We start from the raw sequence: 11,286 nt of genomic DNA, 5'->3' as shown, positions 1-11,286 counted from the left end.
CTCGAGATAAACCGCTTTTTGTGTTTGCCACTAGGTGGCGCTATGCCGAGTCTGAGTGTGTGGGGTGGGATGGTGGGGGGGGGTTATCTGTGTCTGTGGGGGGTGGCATGGTATCGGTCAGCCGGCTGGCCGTTTCACTCTCTCCTTAATTCGAATTCTGTCAGCCAATCAGATTAATTTGTTTCAATCTGCTCCTTAATTCGAATTCTGCGAACAGCCATTAAGATTCCTTTGTTTCACTCTCTCCTTAATTCGAATTCTGTCAACAAACAATCAGATTCCCCACACACTCAGACTCGGCATAGTGCCACCTACTGGGAAACACAAAAAGCGACCAGGTTGCAGGGCTGAAGAGTCAAGTCAAGTCAATCACATTTCATACACAGAGGCAATTCAAAGTGCTTCACATAAAATGGTTGACAGGAAAAGAAAAGAGAATAAAATGGACATTTAAAAGCATCACAACAAAACTTAAAAAAAGAGTATAAAAAGTGCAAACACACGTCAAAGAGTGGAACAGCCCCGGTCCCCGATGAGACAGGCAGCACTCAGGCGGTCGCTGATGCCAGCAGGACCCTTCAGGGGTCTGGATGCTTGCGATAGCATTCAGGAGGCCGGCACCAAAGGCTGAGGTATGTAGTGGCCAGGCGGCGAAGACCTCTGGGCCGCACAGGAAGGCGGTGATGCACAGGTCGATGGCGAAGGATGGGCCCCACAGGAAGTTGATTGCGAAGGATGGGCCCCACAGGAAGTTGATTGTGAAGGATGGGCCCCACTGAAGGTCGGCGACAACACACAGCAGGTCAATGACAACACACAGCAGGTCAACGACAACACACAGCAGGTCAACGACAACACACAGCAGGTCAACGACAACACACAGCAGGTCAATGACAACACACAGCAGGTCAATGACGAAGCCCAGGAGGTCGACGATAAACACACATAACTTTAGATGCATCAGGTAAGTATAACTCAACAAATCATTACATAAGGGTTACACAGGTTAATATCAAGCACTTACTGGCATTGTTGTATGGTCCAATAAACGGTTTGGGTTGAACTACTAATGTCTATCTAGTGGGTCTAATCTACTAATGTAGATCAGACCCATTTCACGGGGGCCATTTTGTGTCAAAAAGGCAGAATAAACAAGTAATTAAGGGTGATTGTGGGCAGCTGAGTGAGGTGCAAAAGGAACAGAGGTGAGGGAGTGATGCATTATGGTAAATCGAGTCCAGGAAACCAGCTTGGGATTTTTAACACCCATTCTCAAAAGTCGACCTTCCTTTTGATGTCATACACGTCCTGTAATGTTTCGTGACTGCATCTTGCATGGTTTTGACTCCATCGTACACGTCCTCACTCCCGACTCGTATATCATAAATCAATCATATAGTATATCACTGCTTTGTCACGCATCTGTGCGTTGGAGGTAACGTTGACCAACTTTGGCGGACTGTTAAAAATGTGTATTATGGAACGCACCATGGGTGTGCCGTTACACTGGCACTGCACCTGTTGGGGTCAGGCAAAGGTCATGTTACGCTGTGGGGCTCCACAGGTTGGGTTTAGGCATTGGGTAGGGGGTCTTAGGGTTAAGCATAGGGCTCAAGCCTCAAAACCCTAACCCAAACCCAGGGAGAGAGAGGGTATTTTCCTCCTTGGAAGACCAGCTCCAGCCCCACAGCGTAACTTGAACTAACACGTGCAGACTGCTTTTTAACGGGCCGCCCGTGGTGTATTCCATACGCACAACAGTACTGGGGCACATTACATCCAACGCACAATGAGGCCATTTGCACCTGGCGTTAACATGTGTTTTCTGTGATCAGATTGCAATCAGATTGTGTTTTATCACTTGAAATGCCAGGTGTAAACACCCCCAAAACGCATTGAAGAAGGATTGCAATCTGATCGGCCAAACCACCTCCGGAGGTGGTCAGGGATGCATTGTGTACACATTGAACACAAGTGTAAATGCAATGTGTCCTCTCAATCTGGATACAGCAACTTTATGCGGATTGAGAGGGCAACCATTTCTGCAATCAGATTGCAGAAAATGCATGTTAATGCCAGGTGTAAATGGAATCAGGCTGAAGTGATAAAATACAATCTGATTGCAATCTGATGGCAGAAAACGCATGTTAACGCCAGGTGTAAATGGAATCAGGCTGAAGTGATAAAATACAATCTGATTGCAATCTGATGGCAGAAAACGCATGTTAACGCCAGGTGTAAATGGAATCAGGCTGAAGTGATAAAATACAATCTGATTGCAATCTGATGGCAGAAAACGCATGTTAACGCCAGGTGTAAATGGAATCAGGCTGAAGTGATAAAATACAATCTGATTGCAATCTGATGGCAGAAAACGCATGTTAACGCCAGGTGTAAATGGAATCAGGCTGAAGTGATAAAACACAATCTGATTGCAATCTGATGGCAGAAAACGCATGTTAACGCCAGGTGTAAATGGAATCAGGCTGAAGTGATAAAATACAATCCGATTGCAATCTGATGGCAGAAAACGCATGTTAACGCCAGGTGTAAATGGAATCAGGCTGAAGTGATAAAATACAATCTGATTGCAATCTGATGGCAGAAAACGCATGTTAACGCCAGGTGTAAATGGAATCAGGCTGAAGTGATAAAACACAATCTGATTGCAATCTGATGGCAGAAAACGCATGTTAACGCCAGGTGTAAATGGAATCAGGCTGAAGTGATAAAACACAATCTGATTGCAGAAAACGCATGTTAACGCCAGGTGTAAATGGAATCAGGCTGAAGTGATAAAATACAATCTGATTGCAGAAAACGCATGTTAACGCCAGGTGTAAATGGAATCAGGCTGAAGTGATAAAATACAATCTGATTGCAATCTGATGGCAGAAAACGCATGTTAACGCCAGGTGTAAATGGAATCAGGCTGAAGTGATAAAATACAATCTGATTGCAATCTGATGGCAGAAAACACATGTTAACGCCAGGTGTAAATGGAATCAGGCTGAAGTGATAAAATACAATCTGATTGCAATCTGATGGCAGAAAACGCATGTTAACGCCAGGTGTAAATGGAATCAGGCTGAAGTGATAAAATACAATCTGATTGCAGAAAACGCATGTTAACGCCAGGTGTAAATGGAATCAGGCTGAAGTGATAAAATACAATCTGATTGCAATCTGATGGCAGAAAACGCATGTTAACGCCAGGTGTAAATGGAATCAGGCTGAAGTGATAAAATACAATCTGATTGCAATCTGATGGCAGAAAACGCATGTTAACGCCAGGTGTAAATGGCCTCAATGTGTGTGACAAAGCAGGGATACTATATAGTACAAGTTGGGAGTGAGAACAGACTACGCATTCGCAAAATCTGTCCAGACAGATATACAGTAAAACACCTGGCAAAGTACCGGTACTCAAAACCACTTCTGTGCTAGTTCCCACTACAATAGATGTCTCCAGCTTCTTCAGAGTCGTTGTCATGCTTGGTAACGTCCATGGGACACACAAAGAGAAATGAGGAAAACACAGATGGAGCTCGTTAATGAACAGTCTTCATTGTGTCTGCTGCCTCCTGCTGTTCTGTTACTGTATGGCCACAGGTGACTGCTCTGCAGAGCCCATCCTGTCTCTTCTGATCCAACTCAAATGGGCTGTTTTTCATTAGTGCATGGCTTGAGGTCTCCTGTCACAAAAGGCTGTTTTGGGGTCTTAAAGGAACACTCCGCCCATTTTCAACCAGCTTTGTATCATTAGAACATCAGTAGTATATCAGAAAACTGTAAACTGTTTTGAAGTCTGTCATTTAATTTGACAGTTATTGAGTGTTAAAGTGTGGACCAGTGACATCACTGGTCCACACTAACTCAAATTAATAACTCATTAACTCAAATCAACTCTCAATAACTGTCAAACTAGATGAATGATGAATAGTTTGACAGTCATTGAGTTGATTTGAGTTAATGAGTTATTAATTTGAGTTAGTGTGGACCAGTGATGTCACTGGTCCACACTAACACTCAATAACTGTCAAATGAAATTAGACTTCAAAACAGTTTAGTTTTCTGATATAGTACTGATGTTCTAATGATACAAAGCTGGTTGACAATGGGCGGAGTGTTCCTTTAATTATAGTGTGGGGAGTTTGTTACAGGCTCACTCAAACTTTCCCTCTGGGCCGTTTTATGATTAACAGTGTAACCAGTTTAATCCACAGGGTTATTATAGACATTCAACTGGTCAAGGTCATCCATAAGAGACTTGACTTGGACTTGTGATGAAAGACGTGAAACTTGACTGACTTGCCCCTCAAAGACTTGAGACTTGGAAAAAATGACTTGTGAGCATCTCTGGCACTCATCTGATGTACGTTTACTGGGAGGAAATAACTGCAATATCTGACTCAAAGCCTCATTGAAGGGGAAAGAACGGTGCAATATCTGGAAATATATCTGTATAAGCCTTTGCTTATGACCCTGTGTGGCTTATTTATACATATACTGTACATATATTCTTTCAGACGTATTTAAAATACTTTTACACCACACTTATTGTAGAATAGTAGTCAATGCAAAATTTTGTAAATGTTTGAATGGACCCATGCCTTGTTTTAACTTGTGCATACCTTTTTCTGTGTGCGAGTACTTTGAGAGCAAAGAGTAACGCAAACCGGAGTCAAATTCCTTGTATGTGTTCATACTTGGCCAATACAGCTGATTCTGATGGAGGGTGAAAAGCTTTGCCATTAGCCGACATCAGAGCCGCAGCTTATGCTGGAGGGCATGGAGTTCACTGTGACGTAGAGCCCTCTAGTGTTTTCTGTTGAGATGTGCAGCACATAGTGAATGAAGTCTCTGCAGTGCACACCTAAGTGTATGACAAGTGGAGCCCTCTAGTGTTTTCTATTGAGATGTGCAGCACAGTGAATGAAGTCTCTCGCCTTCTTCTTTGGAGAAAGATTTATTGGACGACAACAGACGTTTCGGTCATCAGACCTTCACTTGATGTACCAGTACATGAAATATGTAGATCATGTCAATGAGATTCTGAGATTATGTTGCCAGGATTCCTGTGAGACATTTAAATCAGGAGACGATGCAGATCACAGGACAAAGTCCGACAGGTTTAATATTCATCATGAAATGGATACTCTGGATGGTCACTCCACCTGCATCAAAACAAGAAAAACTTTATAAGTGATGATGATATGCACTGCAGTCCATTTTTGTACCATGTAACAGTCAGAAAGCTTACACTTACATCAGCAGCTCCACGAAACGAATATTTTTGTTCAGCGCTTCAATGGCTGTCATTTCCTCCTCAGTGAGTGAAAAATCAAATATCTGCAACAGATTGTGGATTTATTGAAATAATTTTAATTAATGTACATGTCATATCTACACTATAATGCCACAAGTGTATGTCTGTCTGTCAGACACTGTTGCACCGTTTTCGCGCAATTTGGACACCGTCGCTATTTTGTAATAGATCCTAATGCAACAGAAACAGTAGTTAATGCTAATGACGATTATAAACACGATTTCAGACGGACAAGCCCGTCTTTATTGTCACACGAACACTTCAACACATGCATGCGGCCACAAACACACACTCATGCTGACGGTGGCCGGTGAAATTTGTCCTCTGCATTTGACCCATCCAGACTTGTCCTTTCCTCCAGGGGGGAGGCCAGGAGCAGTGGTCGCTTTTTCTTTCCAGCGCCCGGGGACCAACTTCAGATGTTGTCGTCACTGGTCGGATGACGATCTTCTGCATGTTTTTAGTGTGGGGGTTATGTACGGAGGAACCCCCTGGGGGGCACGGGGAGAACATGCAAACTCCACACAGAAAGGCCCTTTCGACGAGATAGCCCACCTGGGCAGTAGGCACTGAAGATATGGGGGGGTCACAACTCCAGCGCCCACAGCATCCCAGGCGAGAATCTAACTCAGGACCTTCTAGCTGTGAGGCGACAGCGCTACCGACTGCGCCACCGTACCCCTCCTGAAGCCTGATAGCTTCATATTAGCACTGCTCTAACCTAGGCTGTCACTATTTAGTTTGCGGCGAGTTGAGAGGCAGCTGCGGCGACATTGATGAGACGAGGCATACGAGTCATATTTTGCAAGTCCAAGTCAAAGTGTCAAGTCTTTGAGCTAGGGATTGGTCACAAGTCCAAGTCAAGTCTCTTATGAGTGTTCCATCATCTGCTGCATGCCATCAGGTCTGCTTAAAACATTGCATAGCTCAAACTAAGGAATTCAAACCATGTACTGTATTATCCTCACTCCCTTATCTATTAAAATACAGTATCAGCATTGATTAGTTGACATTATTGTTAGACATCCCCTTAATGTTAATGCGCCAAATAATTGATTGTTCACAAGTCCCAAATCTCAAGTCTTTGAGGAGAAGTCTCAAGTCACTGTGTGTGCACAACTTAAGTGTGACTCAAGTCCAAGTCTCAAGTTTAAGTCCCCATCTCTGGATGACACTAATTTGATGATGATATCTATCTATAAATATCTATCTTATAAATCTATAAAAGGGAGCAAGTGGGTAATGTTTGTCTGTTGGTTTCCATTTTTGTCCCACTGATGATTGGCTAGAACACTTTGCAATTTCTGCACTCCCAGGGCTTGAGGCCTAACAGAACCTAAGAGAACCTAACAGAACCAAATGAAATGTGAATTCATGTGACCGGCTGGTTTACCAGGCTACCCAGACGCCCGACTCCCTCTTCATTAACACGATCATATCCACACTCTTCCATCATAATTATTATTTAGCTGAACCAACCTGGAAGTTGTGTTTGATCCTCTGGGGGCTGAAGCTCTTCGGGATGACCACCACTCCTCTCTGGACGTTGAAGCGCAGGGCCACCTGGGCGCTGCTCGCGTTGTACTTTTTCCCAATGGACACAAGCACCTCGTCCTCCAGCATAGGAGGACTTTTTAAATTCACCCTGAGGAGAGACCACAGAGACAATTCTGGCAGATTATTAAGACGTATAGACAAGTTTCTCTCTGTTTATGTTCAGTATCGTGTGCATGAGGAATGATTTTTACCAAATGATTTTACATGCCAACTACTTGAACAATGCACTGGTGTTGGAGTCGAGACCACCTAATAAAATCATTTGCTGCAGGAGAAAAGAATTTCACACAATGGAAACAGGGTTTTTCCTGGCTCAGAATAGGCCTTGTGGTCTCAACTGGGCTTGAAAGAAAATCCCGAGTCTGGCTTGTCCGAGACCGAGTCAAGACCCGAGGGAGGGTGAGTCCCAGACCACCGAGACCGAGTCAAGACCCGAGGGAGGGTGAGTCCCAGACCACCGAGACCGAGTCAAGACCCGAGGGAGGGTGAGTCCCAGACCGAGTCAAGACCCGAGGGAGGGTGAGTCCAAGACCGAGTCAAGACCCGAGGGAGGGTGAGTCCAAGACCGAGTCAAGACCCGAGGGAGGGTGAGTCCCAGACCGAGTCAAGACCCGAGGGAGGGTGAGTCCCAGACCGAGTCAAGACCCGAGGGAGGGTGAGTCCCAGACCGAGTCAAGACCCGAGGGAGGGTGAGTCCCAGACCGAGTCAAGACCCGAGGGAGGGTGAGTCCAAGACCGAGTCAAGACCCGAGGGAGGGTGAGTCTCAGACCAAGTCAAGACCCGAGGGAGGGTGAGTCCCAGACCGAGTCAAGACCCGAGGGAGGGTGAGTCCCAGACCAAGTCAAGACCCGAGGGAGGGTGAGTCCAAGACCGAGTCAAGACCCGAGGGAGGGTGAGTCCCAGACCAAGTCAAGACCCGAGGGAGGGTGAGTCCCAGACCGAGTCAAGACCCGAGGGAGGGTGAGTCCAAGACCAAGTCAAGACCCGAGGGAGGGTGAGTCCCAGACCAAGTCAAGACCCGAGGGAGGGTGAGTCCCAGACCGAGTCAAGACCCGAGGGAGGGTGAGTCCAAGACCGAGTCAAGACCCGAGGGAGGGTGAGTCCCAGACCATCAAAATGTGTCCAACACTAACATTCACTGTTTTAGAGGCTGTGGTGACCATAACAATGTGTCAGTACTCCGGTTAGGCTGATATGGCAATATATCATGCTGATATTGGTCCTTAATGATAATTAGTGAGTAAATTGTCTAGGATGCATTGGATAGGAGTACTGTCCATATTGTATAGAATCATAATTTAATTGTATAGTTTTAATAATTAGGAATTCCTATATTTTAAATACAAATTTTAATCCATAAATGTCAAATCCTATACTCATCTACTGTGGTGTCTTATTTTAACATGTAGTCTTCTAGTATACTTTGGCAGCACTCAGTACTTTTTCTGAATCTATTGAACAGCCAATTGTCTGAGACTTCCCCCTCAAAACAATTCATAGTTTTCTTAAGGTCTAATATATCCTAATAAGTTTCTTCTGCCTTTAAATAAGTGCACGTGAGTTTTAGTGTGACACAATGGTCTCTAAAATATTTCAGTTTCAGATGTTTTTTTCTAGGCAATTGCTAATAAACTCTGAATGTGTCATTTTCGTGAAATACAAATTTAGAAGTTTAAAGAAATATTAGCTATAAGTAAACTCTGTGTAAAATGTCAGTATCAATATTAGCCTTCAAAAACCCATATCAATGGAACCGTAGTCAGTACCTACCAAGATGGATCTCTGGAGGTTCCGATTGGACTGTAGCCTACGATCACAATGTCATTCTGACGGCAGTACTCCAGGAGCTTGGGTTGTGTGAAGTAGGGATGGCATTCAACCTAAATAAAAAGAAAATATATAAATGCACAGATTTTGCTATATACATATATACACACACATATATATATATATATATATAAATAAATATATTGATGGTTGATTGGAGTCTATTTCCAACACCATTTAAGTTGAAGGAATACCTATTTTGGCATGATATAATCTATTTGTACAGTTTCCATTGTGTGACAGGAAGATTGGAGTTTCATCACTCAGTATATAGTGTAGGCTACTACAACAGAATATGATGCACAGGCTGCACAGCTGGCTCGTACAGTGTAGTACTATCCACCACACGGTGTTGCACTGTTGTAAACTAAATGGGTACAAAAATAAAAGGATAAACCCATGGAGGTGAAACTGCTGCCAATCTGATAATCTGCCAATGATAATTTGCTCAAAGAGATTTTTTTTGTCAAACTGTCACCATATTTCATTAGCATAATTGGATGTAGAAAAGGATCTGCAATGGCCCTGGTGCATTCCTTTAATCTCATAATATGTATGAAAAATGTAAATGCCTCCCTGTTAATATATACTTGAATACTATTCCAGATTTCAATAGTGGCCTAAAGAAGAGCATCCCACCTGGTTGGATACAGGTTTGTGTTTGAGGCCCGGCTTAGTCAGCAGCAGTTCCAGCTGTCTGCGGTTGAAGTTGGAGACTCCAAGAGACTTGACCAGCCCAGCGTCTTTGCAAGCCTCCAAAGCCTGTTGAGAGAATAAGATATTCCCCCTCAGAGGCGCGCAGTGATCGACTGAACAGACTCACCGAGTTAGTGGAGAAAACAAACCTAAAGCAAACTGAATTTATGGCATTGTCCTTGACACCGATTCCAGTGGTGCAGCAGAGACCGTGTTCTGGTATCTGGCTGTGTTTAGGTAAGCTACAGAGGAATCGGATGTTCTATTTTCAAAGCAGTTTCATAACTTCATTGTTTCGGTAACACTTTACAATAAGGGTAGTGTACGTAGAGTTGCATGATCTTGACCATAGTCAGATCTCTAATCGCCACCCTCTGATATCGCCAATACCCGATGCTAACTTGGAGAGAGATGTGTGACGCAGCAGTGAGTGTGTGTTGTTCAGACAGTGAATAAATGCTACTACTGTATTTAAACATGAGCCTCGTTAATAAAATCTAATTACAACCCTGTTTGCTGGCGCTTGTGCTTTGATCTGCATCTCCGTCTTATTTTTTCACTCTCGTTCTCCACTTGCCTTGCCTGCACACCACAGACTTTTAAAAGTGAGCCACCCCCTCTCTCCACTAGGGTTGTCACGATACCAAAATTTTGACTTCGATACCGCTAAAGTTTAGTATCACGATACTCGATACTGATACGATACTCGATACAGATACGATACTCGATACCTACGAAACATAATGTCCACAAGGTTGATCACATTCACAAATTCAAGGTTTAGTAACACCCTTAACTATGACTGTGGGATTGAAGGACACCTTTTGAAATGTGCCTCTCTGGTGTTAGAAGACCACCATATTAACCGAATGTTTCTGTATTAGAAGAATAACTACCGGTAACTGAATGTTTCTGTGTTAGAAGAATAACGCCATATTAACTGAATGTTTCTGTGTTAGAAGAATAACGCCATATTAACTGAATGTCTCTCTGTGTGCCATAATGTAGGCCAGTGGTTCCCAAATGGTGTGCCTCGGCACACTGGTGTGCCTTAGGACAAGTCCAGGTGTGCCTTGGGATTTTGCATTATTGCAATTGCAAATGTAGCCTAAAAGTTTAAACTATACAAAAAGTGGGTGTGTTGCTGCTTTGATGTAGTAATTTTGCCAAGTTTAAAATTAATTTCTAGAGTAATATATTTGGTCAAATTTTATTTGACATTAGTAAATAAAAAAACATTTAGAGTGATAAGAGTAATAGAGGCTATTTTGCACCGATAGACTTAGGCTATATAGGTGTGCCTTGAGATTTTGTCGTGCCATTTGGTGTGCCTTGGGCACAAAAAGTTTGGAAACCTTTTACCGACTCTCACTAATCTCACCGCTGTTTACATGCTTTTTTCCGATCGGCTAGCTAACGCTAACACCCTAGTTATACTTAGCTTAGCTGTTAGCTACTTTAGCTTAGCTCTCTCGGTAAGATTCATGTTCGTTACGTATAACATTCGTGTATATGGAGGGGGAGAAGTCTCCCGCTAGCCTAGTGTTGATGTCCAGTGTGATGCAGACACTGGGAAATGTGTTTATTTGTTGTGTCGCGTGTAACCTTAATTAGACGAGGCATCCCACAACTTCATTTTAAAAGCACAGCAACGACCAGTTAAAAAAAAGTTCGAAGTATCGAAAAAGTATTGAAATTTCGGTATACCGTGCAAACCTACTCTCCACACAGCGATTTACATCCCCGCAGTCATCTCCGCAAAAACAAATCTCATGGCAGTTTAAATATAGCAAGCATGTAAAATAAAACGCTACACTATAGCAAGACTGAACAACATGAGAATGCTCTTCTAAACACATCGGCTACTAGAATACAT

General features: G+C 43.4%; 1 protein-coding gene across 1 annotated transcript in view; it reads right to left on the bottom strand.

Moving 5' to 3' along the window:
• Window positions 1-5,025: 5,025 nt before the first annotated feature.
• LOC310800496 (aldo-keto reductase family 1 member D1-like) overlaps window positions 5,026-11,286 on the bottom strand; it is a gene marked incomplete at its 5' end in the record, with an annotated part of 49,537 nt that continues 43,276 nt past the window's right edge. The window contains 5 exons of the mRNA XM_083663099.1: window positions 5,026-5,177; window positions 5,270-5,352; window positions 6,809-6,974; window positions 8,658-8,767; window positions 9,354-9,476. Of these exons, the coding sequence (XP_083519225.1) occupies window positions 5,135-5,177; window positions 5,270-5,352; window positions 6,809-6,974; window positions 8,658-8,767; window positions 9,354-9,476 (525 nt within the window). The 3' untranslated portion in view covers window positions 5,026-5,134. The remainder of the gene's footprint in view (window positions 5,178-5,269; window positions 5,353-6,808; window positions 6,975-8,657; window positions 8,768-9,353; window positions 9,477-11,286) is intronic.

This window comes from Poromitra crassiceps (assembly GCF_964638095.1).
Source record: "Poromitra crassiceps genome assembly, chromosome: 30".
Taxonomy (NCBI): domain Eukaryota; kingdom Metazoa; phylum Chordata; class Actinopteri; order Beryciformes; family Melamphaidae; genus Poromitra; species Poromitra crassiceps.
The sequence above is the reverse complement of the archived record's forward strand: the minus strand, read 5'-3'. Positions and strand labels throughout refer to the sequence as shown.